This window comes from Schistocerca gregaria, chromosome 3 (genome assembly GCF_023897955.1).
Source record: "Schistocerca gregaria isolate iqSchGreg1 chromosome 3, iqSchGreg1.2, whole genome shotgun sequence".
Classification (NCBI taxonomy): domain Eukaryota; kingdom Metazoa; phylum Arthropoda; class Insecta; order Orthoptera; family Acrididae; genus Schistocerca; species Schistocerca gregaria.
In genome coordinates this window covers 462,547,522-462,572,529 of record NC_064922.1, presented here as the reverse complement: position 1 = coordinate 462,572,529, position 25,008 = coordinate 462,547,522, and the positions used below count along the sequence as shown (strand labels likewise).

The 25,008-nt window shown below is 45.6% G+C and overlaps 1 protein-coding gene across 1 annotated transcript in view; it reads right to left on the bottom strand.

The window, feature by feature from the left end:
- LOC126353898 (translation initiation factor IF-2-like) overlaps window positions 1-24,630 on the bottom strand; it is a 278,434-nt gene extending 253,804 nt beyond the window's left edge. The window contains exon 1 of the mRNA XM_050003122.1: window positions 23,526-24,630. Coding sequence (XP_049859079.1) covers window positions 23,526-23,894 — 369 coding nt within the window. The 5' untranslated portion in view covers window positions 23,895-24,630. The remainder of the gene's footprint in view (window positions 1-23,525) is intronic.
- Between the last annotated feature and the right edge of the window lie 378 nt (window positions 24,631-25,008).

The following is a 25,008-nucleotide window of genomic DNA, read 5'->3' as shown; positions in this document are numbered from 1 at the left end:
TACATGGAAATTGCAGTGTCTCACAAACACCTATCGCCAACTTAGAATCATCTTAGTTGTGAAACTGAAGTCTTGATTTTATGCCCAAGATTCGACAAGGGGCTGGAGTACATCTCATAAATCCTCGTACATTTAGAGGAATGTGTCGATAAAGGATGGTCACGTTCATGACACATGAGATGGAAGTCCTCTGATGACGGAGAGGTTTGCTGTAGACAGTGCTCTACGTCAAATACAGAACACGTGGTTGTATACGAGTCGAACACAGGCTATGACACACGACTGATGCATCGTCACAGAACAGCGGAAAAAATAGTCAAATGACCTGTACCAACATCTCCTTCCCTCTCTAGAACGCATGCTCAGTCTGCCATTAAATCTTACCACGTTACAGCTCCATTTCAATCGATCACCCCATCCACTCTCTGTTATCCTTTAACGCAGATGCAGTAAGTTTAGAGGCAGATGGTTCTCTGTTTTCCTTAAAAGCGTCAAATACAGTAGTCAACTCGCGTGTATCACTGTTACCTCAATAGACATACAGTAGAATGTTGCCTTGATGGAAAAAAGTAACTATTTCCCATAGTTCCCTGTACCCCACTGTTTAGGTTAGTTCCAACTGATAAAATGTTGCAGCCTTCCCAGCATGGAAACTACGGGCAGCGTCTGACGTTACAAAGCAATATGAACTGGAACGAACATGCGGGGATTGTGGTAGGCAAGGAGAATTGTCGACTTCGCCTTATTGGGAGAATTTTAGGAGAGAGTGGTTCATCTGTAAGGGAGACAGCATATAAGACGCTACTGCGAGGAAGCAATTCTCGGGCGGGCTGCTAAATTTGTTGCCAGTAGGTTCGAGCAACGTGCAAGTCTTACGGAGATGCTTCGGGAACTCAATTGGGAATCCCTGGAGGGAAGGCGACGTTCTTAGAGAACTGGTATTTGAAGCTGATTACAGACCGACTCTACTGCTGGCAACATAAATTTCGCGTAAGGACAGCTAGCACCATATGTACTCAGTTGTTGGATTTATGCAAACCCGTGTCCTCACCTACAGTTTTTGCCCTCTACAATTCGCTCTAGTGCCATGAAAGTCATTCCCGGATGTCTTAGCAGATGTCCTATCATCCACTCCATTCTTCTTGTCGGTATTTCCCGTGTTTTCCTTTCCTCGCAGATTCTGTGGAGATCCCCTACATTTCTTGTCTTATCAGTCCACCTAATTTTCAACACTCTTTTGTAGCACCACATCTCAGATGCTTCTATTCTCTTCTGTCCATTCTCAAGAATAATGATCAGAAATAAAAATCAGACTCCTTAGGCTTTCATTCCTTTATTACACTGCAGAAAGAGAACTGTAACATCCTCAAGGACTAGGTCATTTTATTGACAAGTGACGTGACAGGTAGTTCATAATTGTAGGAGTATACGATAACAAGTTCAGACCAAATGAAACACACATGTTACAGTAAAGGATGCCCAATCAGTCGCATCAATATACTGGCAGCAACGCAGGCGTGTATTTTCGCATGAAACGGATAGAAATGTGCCGAATGGTGTCCAGCGATAGACTGTTCCAGGCATCTTGCGCCTTTTGTGGCTTTTCGGCAATGGTTCTTGCATGCCCTAGAGAACAAGTAAGTTCCCACTTCATCTTGTCCCATACGTCTTCAACTGGCCAGAGATATGGTGATCTTGCTGCCAGCACACATGCTGTACACCACTAAGAACACGCTGCGTCGCAGCAGCCGTATGTGGACGCACCTTATCCTGCTGAAAAATCGCAGTACCTTCCTGTCGAAAAAAGTGGCTATAGCACGTGGATAGCAGCCTGTGCGATGTAGCGGTCGCTGGTTACTTTACCCTTCAGAAACGCCAAATGTGACAATGAGTAGTAACAGATGGTCCACCACACCATTAAGCCTAGGACGGTACATGTGTGTCGTGAGCGAATGCGTTCTGAAATAGGCAGCCCACCAGATTAATGTTACACACGTGTACGTCCTTCAGTCGTATACAAACAGAACCTTCCTTCATCACTGAAAACAACAGAGCGCTATTATACCTTCCAATAAACTCTTCCACGACGCCCTACTTTGCGATGTCGTGGTGTCAGTAACAGCCTGGCCAGAGCCACAAGTAATCTAAGCAGACGGTTCCTAATAGGTGTAACATACAACCGATTTTCATCCCTGGATGATGTTCGGTCGACCACCGCTGCTCATACGTTGCGTCGATGTTGACGTGTGTCTGCGCTATCCGAAGGTCCAGAACCTGGTCTATAGGTGTGGGAATGTATCACAGACCACTGCTGACGGCACACCACCGATACATTGTCCCCAACATGTGCAACAATCCAGTTTACTGCAGGCGAACAGTGCGACCGCGGTACAGAAGCACGGAGTCGCCAGTGAGGCATGGTTGTACCCTAGAATGAATGTTCCAAATACTGTTCACCTTGAAACGCAGCACAGTTAGTGCCAGGTGTGCCAAAACAGAGGATTCACAGACAGACCTCCATATCATCGTTGAAGACTGTGAGAAATGAATGACTAACACTACAACTCCTTAGAATGAAAATACATCGATGGAAGAAAAAACAGCACCAATAAAGTTAATGTAGAGTAACGGAATTTAGGGAATACGTCTGTCTATATAATATATTTAAGTGATTAGCGTTGCAAGATCACGGATTCATGCAAGCGCGAGATAACTTAAAAGACATTGCAAATGTGAAAGCTGGTACATTGATAACCGAAATACGGGAGAGAGTGTCACGGACATGGTTCAGGATTTGGGGTGGACATCATTAAAAAAAAAAAAAAAAAGACGTATTTCGTTGCGGCGGGATCTTCGCACAAAATTTCAACCACAAGTTTCTCCTCCGAATGTGAAAATATTTTGTTGACGCCGGCCTATCTAGGGAGAAACGATCGTCATAATAAAATAAGGGAAATCAGAGCTTCCACGGAAAGGTATAGGTGTTCGTTTCTTCTGCATGCTCTTCGAGATTGGAATAATAGAGAATTATTGTGAAGGTGGTCGAACTGTCTGCCAGGCACTTAAGTGTGATTTGCAGAGTAGCGATGTAGATGTAGATGTAGAGCTACATGTATATACGTAACTCCTCAAGCCAACGTATGGTGCATGGCGGATCGTACCTTGCACAGCTACTAGTCAAGTTAATTTCGGTTCCACTCGGTTCTGTTCCACACCGGCGTAACCACCAGGATGTTGAATACAAGCACGCAAATGTTGCGAAGTACAGGTGCTGGATGTTAGTTTGCAGGATGGAGTTCAATGTCTGTTGCATTTACTCCGTCAGTACAGGGCCGGTTAATGTTGTTTGTGCCGGCCGAGGTGGCCGAGCGGTTCTAGGCGTTACAGTCAGGAACCGTGCGACCGCTACGGTCGCAGGTTCGAATCCTACCTCGGGCGTGGGTGTGTGTGATGTCCTTAGGTTAGTTAGGTTTAAGTAGTTCTAAGTTCTAAGGGACTGATGACCTGAGAAATTAAGTCACATAGTGCTCAGAGCCATTTGAACCATTTGAATGTTGTTTGTGGATGGCGCTGGAGTTGTCCGATGAAGTCCCATATGTGCTCGAATGGAGATAGGTCTGGTGGTCAAGCAGGCCAAGGTACATGTCGGCACTTATGACTTTTGAACACTTTTAAGGTAAATACATTGTTTGTTCTCTATCAAAATCTTTCATTTGCTGACTATTCCTATCAGTAGTTAGTGCCTTCCGTAGTTAGAATCTTTTATTTAGCTGGCAGTATTGGCGCTCGCTGTATTGCAATAGTTCGAGTTACGAAGATTTTTGTGAGGTAAGTGATTCTTGAAAGGTATAAGTTATTGTTAGTCAGGGCCATTCTTTTGTAGGGATTATTGAAAGTCAGATTGCATTGCGCTAAAAATATCGTGTGTCAGTTTATTGACGATCAGAAAAAGTAAAGAGAGAAATGTCTGAGCACGTTCAGTTTTGCTCAGCTGTTTGAAAATCAAATAACGTAAGAGGTTTACTAGCACTGTCATTCTTAATTTTTCTAAGGGCATGTTTCACACTCTGTAGAGCAAGTTGGGTTACAACAACAGTATCCTGCCGGAAAACAGCTCCTGGAGTGCTGTTAATAAATGACAGCACATCAGGTCGAATCACCAGAATGATGTACAGTTTTGCAGTCTGAGTGCGTGGGATAACCATGAGAGTGGACATGCTGTCATACGAAATCGCTCCGCATGGCATACCTCCAAGTGTAGGTCCGGTGTGTCAGTGCCAGACACAGGCAGACAGGTTGGTTGCAGGCCGTCAACTGCCTCCTTCTAACGAACACACGGCCATCACTGGCACCGTTGCAGAACCACCTTTCAACGGAAAACACAATAAACCTCCACCATGCCCACCAATGAGCTCTCATTAGACATCACTGAAGTCGCAAATGATGGTGGTTTGGGGTCAGTGGAATGTGCGCTACAGGGCGTCTGGCTGTAACCATTTAAGTAGCCGATTTGTAAAAGTTCGTTCTGACACTGCGGTGCCGGTTGGTGGTGAAATTGCCGCTGGAGATGCAGTACGATGCAACAGAGCAATTCGCCGAACACCATGGCCTTCCCCCTCGGTGGTGCCACGTGGCTTTCCGCGGCCTGGTCTTATTGCTACTGTATATTCTCTTAACCACCGCTGGCAGCAGTCATACACAAGGGCCACATTCCTGCCAAATCTTTCTGCGATATCGCGGAAGGAACGCCAGCTTCTCTTAGCCCTATTACACGACGTCGTTCAAACTCAGTGACATGCTGATAATGGCGTCTTGGTCCCCTTAAAGGAATTCTTGACTAACATAAACTCACCACGTCCAGTCTCAAATCTGCTTATGACGACGACATAAACTCACCATGTCCAGTTTCAAAGACCGTTAGAGCGTGTATTTAAAACATTTCTGATTTGCGTGTATTTAAAGCAGATCTCATTTGCATACTAGTAGTGCAGCTACTACCGCCAAGCGACTGGTGAGGAATTTGAATTGGCATCATCTTTCATAAGCAGTAAGACGCCTACCAATTTCCGTTTATGTCACACAACTCTTTTGTGATGATGCATTTATTTTGTCAGTGTATTATGCTGTATATCCTGCTGGCTCTGTACACAGTCCTTGAGAGTGCTGCAGTGTATTTAGCAATTTGATTGTTAATAATTCAGTTTATAGTACTTCTTTGCACACTCCAAATATATCCGTTCGGTTATGTTCCTCTTTTCTTTCCTGCATCTATTCTCATGCCCACATTTGCTACAACTTGTATTACATCATTGTTTTTATTAATTTATTTTTACAGCTTTCAAGTATATGTTGGCTATAGTGTAACTATCTATTCTTATTTTAGTTACAGGGCATGTCAATTTTCAGGCTCTGCAACTACGTCAAGACAAAATTTGATATATAGTGTTGTATCTAAGTCCATGATGCGTAAATTATTTTCTAGTATGTGGCAGAGGACACGTTAGATTGATCCATATATTAAGGCTCGATACCGTTGCATTCACATATGGAACATGGTAAGTGTGACTGCCCAGTCTACTCCGTGAACTGTTACTAGATATTTTATTGGACTGTAAAGGAGTATGGTGTGAAAAGTTAAAAAAATAGTTTTAGCTTTCTTTTTAACGTTACCTTTATATTCAGAGGTAGGAGTCCTGTACCGTGATTGAGCGCCCCATTCAACAGTTGCCGGCGAGGCATATGACGTGTTGCGGCCGCTGCAGGGGCGTGTGTGGCATCGAAGAAGCCGAGCGCACGCAACCGCGAGTCGACGAGTGGGCGAGCGCGGCTGCGGGAATTAGTCTGGCGTGCGACAGCGAACCAGCCGGAAATTGAAGTCGGCGCGGAGCCGTGGGCAGCAGCGGACTGCCAGCACATCGCGTATGGCGCCGGATGCGTGAGGGGAGGCGGCGTCCGGTGTGTCTGTTCCGGAGCAATCGGTTCGTTTGTTGTTGGTTGTGGAGCCGTCGAGTCGTGGAAGTGCATCTTGGGAGGCAAGTCGCAGTTGGAGGCTGACGACACAAGTGACCGTTGCTATATGCAGGGAGCAGAGCAGCAGCCGCTGTTTGATGCCCAGAAAAAAAAGTTGTGGGCCAGCGGAGTGTGCGCCTAGGACAGAGCGTGCCAAACTGCATGCGTGCACGATGTGCGGGCTAAGGTCCGGCCCTTCTCGGAAGTACCCGGAACGTCGCGACATTCCATTGAGCATTACGGAGTGGCATTTTTCAGTCAGCTCAACTATCTTCAGTTCGGCAGAATGGTGGTGTCAGCGCTGTTTATCCTTCGCTGTTTGTTCATCTTAAGAACGGCGTTCACAGGTCCTTTTTTTTTGTCATCAGTCTTCTGACTGCTTTTATGCGGACCGCCACGAATTCCTCTCCTTATCTCAGAGTAGCACTTACATCCTACGGCCTCAATTATTTGCTGGATGTTTTCCAATCTCTGTCTTCCTCTACAGTCTTTGCCCTCTACAGCTCCCTCTAGTACCATGGGAGTCATTCCCTGATGTCTTAACAGATGTCCTATCAGACTGTCCCTTCACCTTGTCAGTGTTTTCCCCATTTCCTTTCTTCTCCGATTCTGCGTGGAACCTCCTCATTCCTTACCTTATCGGTCCACCTAATTTTCAACATTCGTCTGTAGCACCACTTCTCAAATGCTTCGATTCTCTTCTGGTTCGGTTTTCCCACAGTCCATGTTTCACCACCACACAATGCTATATTCCAGACGTACATTATCAGAAATTTCTTCCTCAAATTAAGGCCGATATTTGATGTTAGTAGACTTCTCTTGACCAGGAATGCCCTTTTTGCCATTGCTGGTCTGCTTTTGATGTCCTTCTTGCTCCATCCGTCATTGGTTATTTTACTGCCTACGTAGCAGAATTCCTTAACTTCATCTACTTCGTACCCATCAGTCCTGTAGCTAAGTTTCTCGCTGTTCTCATTTCTACTACTTCTCATTACCTTCGTCTTTCTCCGATTTACTATTAATTCCGTTCAGCAGATCATGAAATTATTCTTCACTTTTAACTCAGGATAGCAATGTCGTCAGCGGATCGTATCACTGATATCCTTTCACCTTGAATTTTAATTCCACTCCTGAACATTTATTTCCATCGTTGCTTCCTCGATGTATTGAACAGTAGGGGCGAAAGGCTACGTCCTTTTCTTACACCCTTCATAATACGAGCACCTTGTTCTCGGTCGTCCACTCCTATTAAATGGTTCAAATGGCTGTGACCACTATGGGACTTAACTGCTAAGGTCAACAGTCCCCTAGAACTTAGAACTACTTAAACCTAACTAGCCTAAAGACATCACCCAAATCCATGCCCGAGGCAGGATTCGAGCCTGGGACCGTAGCGGTCGCGCGGGTCAAGACTGTAGCGCCTACAACCGCTCGGCCACTTCGGCCGGCCACTCTTATTATTCCCACTTGACTGTTGTACGCATTGTATATGACCCGTCTCTCCCCAAGCTTACTCCTACTTTTTCAGAATTTCGAACATCTTGCACTATTTTACATTGTCGAACACTTCTCCGAGGCCGACAAATCCTATCAACGTGCCTTGATTTTTCTTCAGCCCTTGCTTCCATTATTAACCGCAATCTCAAAATAGCCTCCTTCGTGCCTTTACCTTGCCTAAGGCAAAACTGATCGTCATCTAGCGCACCCTTAGTTTTCTTTTCCATTCTTCTGTATGTTATTCTTGTAAGCAACTTCGATGCAAGAGCTGTAGGGTGATTGTGCGATAATTCTCACACCTGTCGGTCCAGTGGCACTTGTCAGTGCAGTGGCACGAAAAGAAGCAGTCTAGCGATCTCTCGTCACGAGCTTTTAAGAATGAATGGGAGGAAGAGAGGGATGAGAATTCTCAATATATATCACGCAGTTGCACAAGCGACATGTTCAGCAGATTTGCTGTGAAGCTGCATTACAGTACCACGCAGAAATAATTTAAAGATTTAATTGGCAATGAAAGAGCAAAAAATTACAAAGATCGACAGACGGGATTCATTGTTCTGTGAATCAGGAAGCACTCCGTGCTGAATTTTCAGGCATAGAACAGGTGAAGAAATTGGTGGTACGAATGGTAAGAAACGAGAAGTCGCACGCATTAGTCCAATGCCAGTTATAGCATTTGTTGATGAAACTGAACGAAGAGTCTGCTTGATACACTGAAGAGCCAAAGAAGCTGGTATAGCTGCCTAATATCGTGCAGGGCCCCCGCGAGCTCGTACAAGTGTCGCAGTACGACGTAGCGTACACTCGGCTATGTCTGAAGTAGTGCTGGGGCGAATTGGCACCATGAATCCTGCAGGGCTGTCCATTAGTCCGTAAGGGTACGAGGGGGTGGAGATCTCTTCTGAACAGCACGTTGCAAGGCATCTCAAATATGCATAATAATGTTCATGTCTGTGGAGTTTGGTGGCCAGCGTAAGTGTCTGAACTCAGAATAGTGTTCCTGGATCCGGTCTGTGGCAATATTGAAAGTGTGGGGTGTCGCATTGTCCGGCTGGAATTACCCGAATCCGTCGGAATTCGCAATGGACTAGAATGGGTGCAGGTGATCAGACAGAGTGCTTACGAACGTGTCACCTATCAGAGTCGTATCTAGACATATCAGAGGTCCCATATAGCTCCAACTGAACATGCCCCACACCATTACAGAGCCTCAATCAGCTTGAACAGTACCCTGCTGACATGCAGGGTCCATGGATTCATGAGGTTTTCTCCATACCCGTACACGTCCATCCGCTCGATGTAATTTGAAACGAGACTCGTCTGATCAGGCAAAATGTTTCTAATCATAAACAGTCCATTGTCGGTGTTAACGGGCCGAGGCGAGGCGTAAAGCTTTATGTCGTGCAGTCATAAAGTGTACACGAGTGGGCCTTCGGCTCCGAAAACCCATATCTTCGATGTTTCGTTGAATGGTTCGCACTCTGACTCTTGTTGATGGCCTAGCATTGTAATCTGCAGCAGTTTGCGGAAGGGTTGTACTTCTGTCACGACTCTCTTCGGTCGCCGTGGTCCCGTTTTTCCAGGATATTTTTACCGCCCCAGCGATGCCGGAGATTTGATGTTTTATTGGTTTCCTGATATTCACGGTACACTCGGGAAATGGTTGTACGGGAAAATCTCCACTTCATCGCTACCTCGGAGATGCTGTGTCCCAACGATCGTGCGCCGACAATTATCGCACGTTCAAACACTCTTAAATCTTGAGAAACCGCCATTGTAGCAGCAGTAACCTACGTAACAACTGTACCAGACACTTGTCTTACATAGGCGTTGCCGATCGCAGAGCCGTATGATGCCAGTTTGCAAATCTCTGTGTTTGAATGTGCGTACCTATACCAGTTTGGTGCTTCAGTATTATTGCTGAAACATAATTTGATTAAGTCAAGGAGAATAACTGCAACGATTTTTCGATTTAAAACTCGCTGATGTTGAATTTATGAAGGAAACAGGAGAGCAGGAATGAAAATTAGAACACCCGGAGTAGATCGCAGACTTCAAATTTTAAGTGGAATTGACTGCACATTGCCCACTACAATAACAGAAACAACTTCTTTCTGATTTGATGACGATGATTTTTTTTTATCGCGTTGTAGAAGGGAGACATTCTGATAAACACAGTTTACTTCCCTAAGCTCACTGGCCTTGAAGAAAATATGAGGTCTGAAGAATTCATTGTGTCTTTGACAGAGTTATAACGACAGTTTTTAAACTTTTTGACGATACTGTCAATCTGACATCTGTTTTCGAACTAACTGTCCTCGAGACAGTTTGCAGTTTCAGTGGAAGGCACCTCTGTAACTGATTGCTGCAATCCAATTGTCATTTAAATGACAAATCTTTTTACGTTAAAACTGCCGAGGACGTCTACATTGCTTTCCTGAGACTTGCCTCGTCTGCAGAAGTGCTAAGTATTTCGACCAGCATAAGTGTGTGAAACACATTGTTTCGATTATGAAACAAAATAAGTCACGATAGCGTGGGGAAGTCTGCCAGCCAGAGCCGAATTGTTGGTCACCCCTGACATGGGAGACGAGTGGCAGTTGTCTGATGGCAACTTGCGGTAGCGGCCGCGTATGCTAGGATGATGGTGTGGCTGCTGTTATCTTGGTGTCTTGACTCTGCCGGAAGCAGCAGTGCAACGTAGGCTGGAAAGGTACAGCTAAGAAGCTGAGTGGCAGCTGTGGGCTGTCGACACAAGAGAAGTAGGCCAGACAGTATTTTGTTGGTCTCTGGCTAGTTTGATCCTGGAATGCACGGACGTGGCTTGTGACCTACTCCGGACTGTTCAAAGAAGCTTTAAAGAGTAGCAGCGTGAATTAAGAGCCCTTGACATTTGTTAAGAATTTCGTGGCTTAGTTGCATACTTGGTGTATTTTGAAATTGAGCGGTTGGTTGCTCATTATCTATTACAGGCAATTGTAACATGATATCTTTAGTATGGCGGTCTTGCCCACTGCCTTACCCACCTTGTTCAATCGCACTGTCAATTTTTGTAGAAAGCTTTTAGACCAGATTCGTGTTTAAATTGTTCAAACGTTGTTCTTAAATCTTCAAGTTCTGAGTTTGGTATCAGGCTACCTCTGATGACTGAGATTTGGCTATGTTTAGAACTTAAGGGCTCTTACGACCTCATGTTCTGATATACATATTGTCGGATGACGTGTGTAAACAAGGAAGGTTTCCAGGTAGTGTAATACTTTGAGTTGCGGTGTAGCTGGTTGATTATATTGTATTTATTCTGTGCAATTTAAGTTTTAATAAAAATATTGTTTTATGCTTATTAATTCAAGGCTTTAGTCTTAAAAGGCTGATAATTTTCTGATTGGGAGTATCTAGTATTATTAAGATAGAACTCCTTGTTGTAAGCCTTGTAACATAGATCCACAGAAATTTAGTTACACTGTTAGTGAACTATTGGTAACGCTTTTTCTCTGACTGAAAATTTCTATATTATTGTCTTAGGAATTATTAGTATTACTGATTTCGAATTAATAAGAGTCTGATTACATAAATGACGGTCAAAAAGAAGTTTCCGTTTGAAGGTAGTACGATATTTCAATCAGACAAAATCGCAGTGAGCATTGAGGCAATTATCCCATCGATGTACCAGGATAAAGATACCTGTTTGTTAAAACATCGTGTCCTGGTGCGTGAAGAAGTCCCTTTAAGGCCTTTTTTTAAGGTCCCGAAGGCGTGATAATCGCATGGAGAGAAATCGGGACTATAGGGCAGGTGGTCGAGTGTCCCCCACATGAGTTGTTTTCCTTAATGGATGAGGCTGGCCTCGCAGATGACCGACTTGTGTATCGAATCACGACCAACACGGAACTTGGCGCACCACTTCACAACAGTGTTATTTGACAGACATCCTGCCCTACACACATTCTTCATTTTACGATGGATGTCTACCAGTGCACCCGTCTTCGTTCATCGGCAACGAAGAAAAGAACAACAGCATGTTGGTCCTGTTTGTGCGTATTTGGTAATAACGTTGTCGTCATCCACGTTTCCGTATTTACCATGCGCACGTCGGAAAGATACGAAATCCACACTTAAAATCATTGTTTCTAGAAGAATTTTACTTAATAGTTTAGTGATTGTGTTCAGTGGTATCTGCTTCTTCTGTTACGTATCTTCATGGGGTCGGTCTGCTATTCTGGATTAGGCAATGTCAGTGATACTGGGTGACTAGGTGTGCTTCCTGTCGTTGCCCTTCCTTCCTCTGGGTAAGATGTCTTACTCCATCTTTTTGCCCCTAGTGTTATCCTATATGAAAGTGAGAGAATGTATACGAAATGTTTGCTATTTGCGTGAACTTGGGGAGCCAGCGAGGTTAGTAGGCTTTGTGTTATCAGTGAGTTTCAATCACTCTATTTTCATTCACCACCATAAATAAAACAAATTCGACAAACAAAATATCCACGGGTGTACTGCCGGTCTATAGTGTCCAACGGGCATTTTTATTATCAAATACGCCGGGAGAAACTCAAGAATCACAAATTCGACAAAATTCATTAATTCGTGACCGCCAGTTACTCTTAACCTGAAAAGTTTTCCTTAAAACATCTGACATGCGAGTCACTAAAATCAGGATTAACTAGAAAGATCTACACCAGGCTGTGAGATAAACGAATAAATAAAGTCAAGACGAGTAGAATTATTTCAATCTGTACTCGAAAGGAGCCAATCCATTCTTTGGCAAGTTTCGTAATGAACAGGAAAACTGGAATATTACAGTAAAAGTTGCTTTAGCGAGTAGGTTGCTGTAGTCCAGGAAACAATTTCTAACCTAGATGTGACGGTTATCAAGGAGCATGTCCACATTAATAAAACTGTCGCGATAAAACAAACGATATCATAAACAAGATGTTGCTATTACAACTATCAGTTACAGGTTGTACGTAACGCGATACAACGAAATTACGCCATGAAGCCGCTGTCATATTCGTCACCAGTGTTTGGAAACTTTGATACGGTAAATCAATAAGCCTTTACTTTGATAGCATTACTCGGTGCTTCTAAGGCTTCTAAGGCTCAGAGAGAGAGAGAGAGAGAGAGAGAGAGAGAGAGAGAGAGAAAGAGACATATGAAACCACCCTCGTACATAAATTAGGAGGTATGATTCGTGCATTTGCATTGTATTTGGAGTGAAAAGACGGTGCAACATTTATGAGGAAATGAAGGGAGAGGGTGGAATGTGTAAGTTAATGGCAGGCCCACAGCAACCTGGAGCCTGGTGCCTGTAGGCTCCCAAGCTCCCTTGAGCATCCAGGAGGTGACCGACCAGATGTGGATCCATCTTGGTGGACTGCAGCAAAAGTGATATTTACAAAATAACCAAAACCTTTGTGAGACAGGTGACAAATGAGCATTCGTACGGAGCACAGGGCCTGTACATAGGAGAGTAACAAAACGCACTTAAACATAAGGATGGAGTGTTTTCAGACACGAGCTTTCTTGACAATTGTGTGTGTGTGTGTCTGTGTGTGTGTGTGTGTGTGTGTGTGTGTGACGAAGAACATGAGCCACGCATGTAGACACTTTTCAAGACACTATAGGAGACGTCCTCTTGGTGCGACGCACTCCGCGTTTAGGTTTCATCAGAGACACCTGGTTCCTAGGTCGCTCAAGACTTTGCTTCTAAGGGAAATGGCAGTGAAATAGTCGCTGCTGATGGTGGAGGTTCTCTCACGTCTGGGTACGAACAGGCAGTTGCCGTCACTCAATGGCGTTATGCTCGTGAGAAGTAACAATAAATAGAAACCTAGCGACTGCTACATTTTCATTAATATTGTCACGTAGAAGAAGGTGTAATTAGATGAATGACGAACACTAACTTCACTTAACGAAGGTTTATTCAGCTCTTGCACATACAAGAACTCGGAGCGAACTGCCTCCGGCCAGAACACATACGGTATACATGGTGTTTCACTAATGTGTTTGCCTCTGTGAATTAAGAAGTAATAGGCGACGGAAATATTTATTGCGGTAGGTCACCATGAGAAATGTTACACTGCCTGCGGAGCTATGTACATAGTTTATTGTGTTATTATCCAAAGAATTACAGCAAAAAGATACAATTTTTTTAAATGGAACAATAGTTGTTTCTATAATGCACTGGAATCAGTAACACCAGTTGTCAAGTCGCCGGTGTCACGGAGCGAGAATCTTCATTGATGCGCTGTTACACTGCCGACTGTCGCCGCATACGGCCGTATACCCGAGGGTTCGAGCCACACAAACAAACGAGGCACAATATACCACAGTTACTGACATCGGAAGGAGATGGCATACACGAACAACGAGTACGTTGACATGTTGCTGATGGTCGGCGAGTGCCGACAAGATGCCACTGAAGCAGCCGTGGCGTACGGCGTGAGATATCCTAGGCGAAGAGCTCCGGCAGCCATTACGTTCTTACGTGCCGAACAACGACTTCCGGAAACAGGCAGCTTGGTAATGCGCCGCAGTAACAGACGAAGAACTACAAGAAGTGAGGAGACGGAGGTGTTACTTTAGCTGCAGTGCACCACGATCCTCATGTCAGTTAACGAGCCATTGCTGCAGTCGCTGGTGTCAGTCTCACATCTGTGAAACATGCAAATGGCCACAGGTTCCACCTGTACCGCCTTTCACGGACCCAGGAGCTGCATGGGAACGATTTACGTGCGAGAGTTACGTTCTGTGGGCGGGCCATGCATAATTTCACCCTGGAATCCTTACAAGATGAGTCCACGTTCACAAATTATGGTGCAGTGAGTCGCCATAACGTGCACTACTGGGTCGCAGACAATCCTGGGTGGGTACGACCTGTCGACCGTCAACGTAGATGGCCCATTAATATGTGGTGTGGGATACTTGGGGATGAAATCACCGGTCCACTACCTCCCTGGTACACTGACAGGTGAGTTACATCGCGCGCTTACAGTTGACAGTTGGGTGGTCTCCTTAAACATGTGTGTCTACACACGAGAGTCATTATGTGGATGCAACACGATGGTCACCCAGCCCATTCTGAGCGTGCTGTTGTGGAAGAATTAAACAACAGGTTTGCAGGAAGGTGGTTGGAGCGCCATGGTCCTCATTCATGGCCCGCAAGGTTGCCCAATTTAACAGCATTAAATTTCTTTTTGTGGTGATATCTAGAGGATCGTGTTAATGTCACTGAGCCCACATCCCCAGATGATCTAAAACGGCGCATCGAGGACACATGTTGCTCTGCGACACCGGCGATATTACATCTCGTCCGCAGATCCCTTAGAAGACTCATTACATTGTGCGTTCAGGAACATGGACACACATTTGAACATCTCATTTAAATCAACTTCCCACCGCCAGAACATCCATCACCGACCACATCGCCATGTATTATGTACAGTGTATGGTATCTGCTCCTGAAATTTTGAAGGGTTGTATCTCCCACACCAAAAGTGATAGGAATGTAATTTAAATTGATGTATACACAGCTGGTGTTACTGATTCCAGTGCATGATAGAAACAACTATCGTTCCATTTAAAAAATTGTATCTTTTTGCTGTAACTCTTTGGATAATAACACAATAAACTATGTTCAAAGCTCCGCAGACAGTGTAACGTTTCTTATGGTGACCTACCGCAATAAATATTTCCGTTGCCTATTACTTCGTAAATAACAGAGGCAGACACAGTTAGTGAAACACCCTGTCTATACAGTTACAGAGCATTCGAGTACAATGATTCTTGATATTTGTGGATACTTATAGAATGTCCTCGAACCGAATATAGAAATTAAAATTTTGCGGTTTCAGATTAGTTTTAAACTCACGAGCCTCCATCTAACAGTCTAGTATCATAACCACTACACCACAGTGACGGTGCTGCTCATCTTTTTGTGCGACATTGCTCCCTCCTTAAGAGAACAGCGTCTCGGTGTTACGTCGTCCTAGTCCGGCAACGAGTCATCGGTCCTGCATACTCCGACTCCCGATGACTGACGTTCGCCCTGGCGGTGATTTTCTTAGAACTTCCTTTGTCGCTACTCTCTTCATCACCTTTCCGCTTTTTACCTGTTGCTGTAGCTCCGAATTTATACTGGGTTGCAGGATCCTTATAGGACTTCATTCGAAGGACGTAGACGGTATCACTGATCTTTCGTCGTCTTCTATAGGGGTCGAAATATTCAACTTCATAAGTAACATCAGACAACTGTGTTACAAATTTATAAGGTCCAAAGTAGCGCCTGAGAAGCTTCTCAGAGAGACCACCCTTCCGAACAGGAGTGAAGATCCAGACGAGGTCACCAGGCTGGTAGACAACACGGCGGTGGCTCGCATCATATCTTCAGCGATCGTTTTCTTGAGCCTGCAGCGTGTGGAGTCGAGCTAACTGCCGTGCTGCTTTGTCTCTGGATAACACCTGGTAGATGTGGTTGTCGTCCGCGTCATCAGGATGCAACGCAAACACAGGGCCCATCGTCGTAGTTGCTTCACGCCCACGCACCAGGAAAAATGGCGTAATCCTACGGTGTCTTGTTTGACGGTGTTGTAGGTAAACGTCACGAAAGGTAGCACCTCGTCGCAGTTGCTCTGCTCAACATTGACTAACATTGATAGCAAGCCAGCCAAGGTCTCATTAAGGCGTTCAGTAAGCCCGTTAGTTTGCTGATGGTAGGCAGTCATCATGTGATGAGTAATGTTCTCCGACGGTTTATCTCTGTCACAAGATTCGATTGAAAAACTTTCCCTCCATCCGTAATTAACGACCTTGGGGCGCCGTGTTGTAATACAATGAATTTGGCTACCTCGAATGCTTAGGCTGTTTTCACGGCTTTAGTAATGGCATAGCGTGTCAGATAATCAGTGCAAACAATAATCCATCTATTGCCACTGGCAGACGTTGGAAATCGTCCGAGGAGGTCAATCCCAACACGCTAGAAAGGCGTTTCGGCCAATGGAATTGCTATGGTTCGGCCAGATGGTTTCTGAGGAACTGCCTTTCTCCTCAGGTACTCTCGACGTGCGACACATAGTGACGGACACTCCTAAATAAACCTGGCCAGAAAAATCTCTTGCGGATCCTATCGTATGTCTTAATAAATCCTAAATGTCCGGCCTCAGATTTGTCGTGGAATTTCTGTAGAACGCCTAAGCGCATGTGTTTAGGAATCACTGGTAGCCACATATTTCTAAACGGATCAAAGTTTTTCTTGCAAAGTAATCCATTAACTACCTTAAACTGTCCTTTCACATCCTCTGACCGATTTAACGCAAGCATAATTTGAGATATCTTGGCGTCCTTCTTCTGCTCACCAGAGAGATCCTGGAGTGCAACGAGACAGTCACTATCTTCATCAAAGTCTTGATGGTCTTGCACAGGGTTTCTTGAGAGACAGTAGGCATCTTGGTGTTTCCTTCCACTTTTTACACTACGGTAATGTCATACTCTTGAAGACGTAGTGCCCAACTGGCGAGTCGTCCTGTTGGATCCTTAAGACATGTCAACCAACAAAGTGAATGATGGACTGTAACAACTGTAATTTGGCCTTTCATAGAGATACTGTCGAAATATGCATATGGCCCAGATCACAGAAAGGCATTCTCTTTCTGCAGTTGAGTAGCTTCTCTCAGCTTTTGTAAGTGTCCTGGAAGAATAGGCTATAACCTTCTCTTTTCCATCCGAAATTTGCACCAGAACAGCACCGATCTCGAACCCGCTGGCATCTGTGTGTAGTTCTGTAGGTGCTCTCTCATCATACAGACCAAGTACAGGGTCAATCGTTAGAGCTTTTCGCAGAACATCGAAAGAATCTTGTTGAGCACCACCCAGATAAATTTAGCATCGGCTTTCAACAACTCTTGGAGTGGCCTGACTGTGATACAAAAGTCTTTGATAAAACGGCGGTAATAAGAACATAATCTGAGGAAGCTTCTCATATCTCTAATACTTTTAGGAAAAGAAGATTCCATTATAGATCTCATCTTTTCTGGGTCTGGTCGCAAACCTTCGTTTGATACAAGGTGTCCAAGTATTTTCATTTCTTTTGCTCCAAAGAGACACCTTGCTGAAGAAACTTAAGAACGGCCCTCAGTCCTTTAATGTGTTCATCAAATGTCTCTGAGAACACTACAATGTCATCTAAATAACAAAGACACATCGTCCACCTCAGGTGACTTAGAAGATTATCCATCACCCGTTCAAAAGTTGCTGGTGCATTACACAAACCAAACGGCATTACCTTAAACTCATACAGGCCCTCAGAGGTGATGAATGCAGTTTTCTCATGATCAGCCTCATCAACATGTCCATGATGGAGAAAAACTTAGCCCCCTTCAGACAATCCAGTGTATGGTCAATTCGTGGATGAGGGTAAACATCCATTTTAGTTATCTTATTAAGTTTCCCTGTAGTCAACACAAAAGCGCCAACTGCCACCCTTCTTCCTGACGAGAACCACTGGTGATGACCATGGGCTCTGCGAAGACTGAATGATGTCATTTTTCATCATTTTCTCTACCTCGTCGCGAATTATTCGACGTTCCGTTGTTGACACACGGTATGCTCTCTGGCTTATTGGTTGATGGTCTCCAGTACTAATCCGGTGCTTCACCGTCGATTTGTCTAATTTGATCTTCGCCTGTGGATTTAAGCATTCAGAGAACTCTTGAAGAATGGCAAGAAGCTTCTTCTGTTGCTCCTTAGTGAAGCTAAGAGATCTTGTCTCGTAGTGGTAGCGTAAATTTTGCCCACAGACTCGGCGTGGGAGGTTTCCATGACACTCAGCTGTTGCCGGCCGGGGTAGCCGAGCGGTTCTAGGCGCTACAGTCTGGAACCGAGCGACCGCTACGATCGCAGGTTCGAATCCTGCTCGCGCATGGATGTATGTGATGTCCTTAGGTTAGTTAGGTTTACGTAGTTCTAAGCTCTAGGGGACTGATGACCTCAGAAGTTAAGTCCCATAGTGCTCAGAGCCATTTGAACCATGTGAACCTATTGACTAGATATCGAGAAAAGGCAAACGAATTTCTATTCTAAAATGATATGACCAAATGCCAGTTATGAGTGCAACGAACAAGATTGGGAACCAACTTATGAATCAATTTAAAACATGATCGAAGAAAGATGGGAGATACATTCAGGTTTCCCATCAGCAGTAATCGGCTGCTACAATACTAATGTGGGTAGCATAGACCTAACTTACAGGCTAATGAGTTTTTACGGAACTGCACCAGACTAGAATATGAACTCTAAAATCTATTGTTCACTTCAAAGATCTGGGATTTTCAAATATTCGGACTGACCGATTTAAGAATGATCAGCCAAAGAAGAGTATCCCGTAGAATCTTGATTTCAAACTCAGAATTGCAGAGCATTTGTTAAGTGCCCAAGAGGAGGAACATTCTGAGGAAGAGGATGAAGACTCAGTTCCTAAAATGTGAAGACTATTACCCTCACAATCAGGCTCAAATATCATAGACCAGTTGCCGTAAGCGACAGAGTTCAAAATTAGCATGAGGTCAAAGGACACATGCTGCACGAAGAAAACCAAAGTGCCAAGGTTGTCCAGTTTTCCTCTGCCTAAGATCACAGAACAACTATCTATAAAGATTCCATCAGGAATAGAATTGTCACAATTTATATCTAAAAGATTCAAATGGCTCCGAGCACTATGGGACTTAACATCTGAGGTCATCAGTCCCCTGAACTTAGAAACAGGATTCGAGCCTGCGACTGTAGCGATCGCGCCGTTCCAGACTGAAGATCCTAGAACCGCTCGGCCACACCGGCTGGCCGGACAAATTAATTGCGTGAAAAAGGTTATCAACAAAACTGGTATGTGTGGATCTCGTCCATAAGAGGATGGGCACCAGGATGAGCAAGTTGAAAATATGTTTGAGAGACAAAGTTTCTGATGGGAAAACCATAAGGGGTAGGGTGACAGACAAAATTGTTGAATTACAACAGTACTATGGGATGGCACTAGGAGTAGCGCTGCCTGTTCGTAATGAGGCAGGGAGTGCGGGCTACTTTCTTCCACACACAGACAATAGGTGACAAATCAACATATCAACAGGCCTGTGGTGCAAGATGCACACTTTATACAACTATAAACATTCCATTCCAGGAGTAATGGTAATCACAGAGCCCATTTACAGGAACCTGGTACGTCCAGACTTGTTGTTGGGTCTATGTGTGCAGACTCAGAATCCAAATGAGTCTTGCAACAATTTCATCTGAACTCGCATAACAAAAAATTTCTTTGTTGGGAGGAATACTCTAAAATGTGGTGTCTGTTACGCTGTTATTGCTTTGATAGATAGCAACATTGTACTACAGAGTTTAGGAATTAATCCTGGAATAAAGTGCAGCAAGAACTTCAACGGATGGACAATATTCGCAGCGTCAAATCACAAGACGCAACAGAAACGGCCTCTAAGGCGACCAGAAGGAAGAAAAGAATGGGATTCTTGGAAAACGATCAAGAGAATGACACACTGTATGTTACAGGGTGCTACTGAGTGAGTAAAAATAAAACTTACATAACATAAGCAACATCCATTTTGATCTTTGGTTCTGAAAATTTACAATGACAAAAAGTCCTCTAACATTCGAAAATTCAACACTTCGCGGAATAAAGCAGATAGAAAGGTACAAATTGACACACGTGATTGAAATGACATGGGGTTTTATTGAAACCAAAAAAGTGGACAAATGATCAACAGTTGACGTTTCATATTACACAACAGGAATAATTACCACAACATCATAACATGATAATTTAGCAAAGATAGTGTTCTGTATAACAAATGTTCAGCATGTCGGTTGTCAGTCATTAACAATACCTGTAGTTAGAGACAATATTGTGAACAGCAATGGACAGCATATCAGTAGCTATGGTGAGAAACTGCCGTCGGATGTAGCCTTTGAGCATCCCTAATGACGTCGGAAGATCGTGGTAGACCCCACAACCAATAATCACACGGACCGACTTTTGGGGACCTGGGAAACCAAGCATGTTGGAACTGGTTGCTAAGCAAACGATCCTCAGAGAACGATGTGCGCAAGAGATCTTTCACACGTGTAGCAGTATGGGGTGGAGCGCAGTCGTGCACAAAAGTTGTACCTACCAGCACGTGTTCATCAGCCACAATAGGGATGACGCGATTATGTAACGTATCGGCGTACCTCGCACCCGTCACGCTGACCTTTTGAAGAGCAGCACCACTCATTTCCTCGAAGGAAAAGGGTCCATTTACTACTGACAGAGTAAATCCACACGACTCAGTGACTTTATCGTCACGCAATGGTATTTATAACACAGTTCAAAGATTTTCGGTAGCCCAACTTCTGCAGTTGCGGGTGATGACAGACACTTGGAGTGTAATGGGTCTTCATCCGTCCACAACAATTTAGCAAACAAACAGTCATCTTCCACCATTTTCCGAATTGCCCACACTGCACATTCTCTCCACGTCACAATCTTGCTGGTTAACAGTTCATGATGGTGCTGTATTACGTAGGGATAGCACTGTAGGGGACGCATAAGTGCTCTACAAACAGCAAAGCATGGAAAGCCGGTTCGACGTGTGAATTCGTGAGCACTGACTGCTCCGTGCGGGGATGAAGCTGCTGAAGTCTCCATTTCTTCCTGGACTTTCAGAGTAGCAGTAGCATTTGTACCTGGTCACCCATTACGGGACCAATCGTATAAACAACCCGTGGCTTCGAACTTCGTAATCATTTTCTTCACAGCGACACCTGTCGTGGGACCTTCAGCCATCCTTCTTATGACAATATGATTTTAAAGCAGCAGCAGATTCTTCGTTCTCATAGTAAAGTTTCACTAACAGTGCCTTTTCTCGTAAAGTCAACAAGCCGTGATTGCTGGCGCGTCTGACTCCCTGACAGTTCATTTTATACACAATTCTCACGTGCGTCACTGATGTGTTGCTGTTCATCACTTCTGTTGGCCGGTTTTAGCCCTCGTTTTTGCTTTCAATGAAACCCCATGTCTTTTCAGGCATTTGTGTCAAGTTTTATCTCTCTATCTATGTTATTCAGTGAATTAATGCATTTTCGAATGTCAAAGGAATTTCACGTCACTAGAGTCTAGGGACATAAAATACACTACTGGCCATTAAAATTGCTACACCACGAAGATGACGTGCTACAGACACGAAATTTAACCGACAGGAAGAAGATGCTGTGATATGTAAATGATTAGCTTTTCAGAGCATTCACACAAGGTTGGCGCCGGTGGCGGCACCTACAACGTGCTGACATGACGAAAGTTTCCAACCGATTTCTCATACACAAACAGCAGTTGACCGCTGTTGCCTGGTGAAACGTTGTTGTGCTGCCTCGTGTAAGGAGGAGGAATGCGTACCATCACTTTTCCGACTTTGATAAAGGTCGGATTGTAGCCTATCGCGATTGCGGTATATCGTATCGCAAAATTGCTGCTCGCGTTGGTGGAGATCCAATGACTGTTAGCAGAATATGGAATCGTTAGGTTCAGGAGTGTAATACGGAACGCCGTGCTGGATCCCAACGACCGCATATCACTAGCAGTCGAGATGACAGGCATCTTATCCGCATGGCTGTAACGGATCGTGCACCTGCGTCTCGATCACTGAGTCAACCGATGGGGACGTTTGCCAGACATCAACCATCTGCACGAACAGTTCGACGACATTTGCAGCAGCATGGACTATCAGCTCGGAGACCATGGCTGCGGTTACCCTTGACGCTGCATCACAGACAGGAGCGCCTGCGATGGTGTACTCAACGACGAACCTGGTTGCACGAATGGCAAAAAGTCATTTTTTCGGGTGAATCGAGGTTCTGTTTACAGTATCATGATGGTCGCATCCGTATTTGGCGACATCGCGGTGAACTCACGTTGGAACTCTACATTCGTCATCGCCATGCTGACGTATCACCCGGCGTGATGGTATGGGGTGCCATTGGTTACACGTCCTGGTCATCTCTTGTTCACATTGACGGCACTTTGAACAGTGGACGTTCCATTTCAGATGTGTTACGACCCGTGGTTCTACTCTTCATTCGATCCCTGCGAAACCCTACATTTCAGCAGGACAATGCATATTGCAGGTGCTGTATGGGCCTTTCTGGATACAGAAAATGTTCGACTGCTGCCTCGGCCAGCACATTCTCCAGATCCCTCACCAATTAAAAACGTCTGGTCAATGGTGGCCGAGGAACTGGCTCGTCACAATACGCCAGTCAGTACTCTTGATGAACTGTGGTATCAAGCTGCATGGGCAGCTGTACCTGTACACGCCAATGCTCAGGCGTATCAAGGCCGTTATTACGGCCAGCGGTGTTTTGTTCTGGGTAGTGATTTCTCAGAATCTATGCACCCAAATTGCGTGAAAATGTAATAACATGTGCGTTGTAGTATAATATATTTGTCCAGTGAATACCGGTTTATCATCTGCATTTCTTCTTGGTGTAGCAATTTTAATGACCAGTAGTGTAAAAACATAATGTTAAGTAGAACAAAAATCATATTGAAGAAAGTATACGAATATATACAAAATTTTACCTGTTTAGTTTAGAAGAATTATCGACCAGCTACTGAAATGTAATTATTTTAGTTCGGTACACTAAGAACGTAACATGTAATGCCCTGTAAAAGTTCCATGTCCTTTGCTACAGAGGTTTCTGTAACACAGGAAAGCCAAGTAACAAGAGATTTTTAAAAGATTCCGCCTCGGCTGTTGTTGACAGCTATTCTCTTTGATACATCTTGCACGATTGTCCAATTTCGGCCTTTCGGGCCGTTTTCAGGTACAGCAGGAGGAAATGACTAAGTAACAAAATTTAATACGCTGACATTCTAACTAGCCTTAAAAACAATCCCCGTCTGCCCGAAGTCGAAATTCGATACTATCTCAGCATAACGCCTATCCGAAGCCAAAGTTCGATAATTTTTCTGCACAATAGAGATCATCACATACCTTGTCCTTGATCCTGTCACGGAAGACCTCGAGGAGCGCTCCGGCTGCCGAGACGACGAGCAGCACAGCGATGACGATGTGTCCCAGAGCGGCGGCACCAGGGGGCGCCTGGGGCGGGGGCGTCGGCTGTGCGGGCGGCGGCGCCGGGGGCTGAGCGCGGCAGGTGGCCGAGCCGGAGGCGGAGGCGGCGGCGGCGGCGGCGGCGATGCCGCGCAGCGAGGGCGCGCGACAGGTCCGGGGGGCGGCTGAGGCGGCCGGGGGCGGCGCGGGCGACAGCCAGCCGGGGGCTGCCACCAGCAGCGCGAACGCAAGGGCGGCGCCCGCTGCCGCGCCCACCAACACCCAGCGCCACGACACCCGGCCGAGCATGCGACCCAGGCTGCTCGCTTCCGAACTACCCTGCTGCTATAGTGGCCAAGTTCCGTTTCCGGAGTAGATCAGTCCAAAACCTGTGACCGGATGAAGGTCACTGGCCTAAGCCTCCCTTCTATCCTCTCTACTGCAATGACAGTAGCACACATTGATCACTTCCATTGTAATGGATAGTAGAAGTTTGTCTAGACACAGCTTCTTTGGAGCCGTTGCTGTCCAGTAGACAATTAATCCTTCTCAGGTAATATTTCAGTACTGGAGACTGCAGGGAGTCTGACCAGTGAAACTGGGCGTCTGAAGAGAAATTTAATTGTACGCAGGGAACTGAATACTACGTCGGTAATATTGAGAACACCTTTACAAATCACTAGGAGGTAAGGAGTTTAGAATAGGCAGTACTAAAAGTGAAATCAGGGAGTTAATGAATTCGATGCCAGAGTCTCGAGATGTTGAGGATGCCGCAGCTGGGCTAGTCTGCGCGGCAGGTGCAGTGACAACTTCCCACCGTGCGAGTCCACGCTGCTGCGGCACGACTCCGCTGAAGCGGGCGCGGGCAGAGTTGTGGCGGGGGCGGCAACAAGTGGCTGCGCGAACACTTGTTGGCCCGCGGGCGGCGGAGCCTCGCCTTGCCGGCGTTCCTCGTCTCTCGCGGAGGCACCGGCCGTCTACGGCGTATCGACTGCCAGGCTGCGTGAGCGATGCGGGCAGGTCAGCGAAAGCTGTCGCCGGGCGGTGGGCGGGGCGGCGCAGACTGCAGCGGCGGCGGCGGCGGCGGCGGCGGCGGCGGCGGCGGCACGGTGTGGGCGGTGGCGCGCTGCTCGCCGGCCGGGCTCGCACTGGCGCGCTGTCGCCGCCACGGCCTCGCCTCGCCGGCCTGCCTGCCTGTGTCGTCCACGCGATCGATGGTGGGCGGCGCGGCGCGGAGCACGGACGCGCACGTGGCCTGACAGACGCCCCGCCACTTGCCGGCGGAACCTTACCCTGCCGTCAAGTGTGGCAAGGGGACAACACGGCAGAAATCACTGGGTTGAGTTGGCCACGCAGTCGAGGCTTACAAAGAGAAGCCAGAGTCGATGACTCTCTGAATTCAGCGAGCTTTGCTGCTATATAA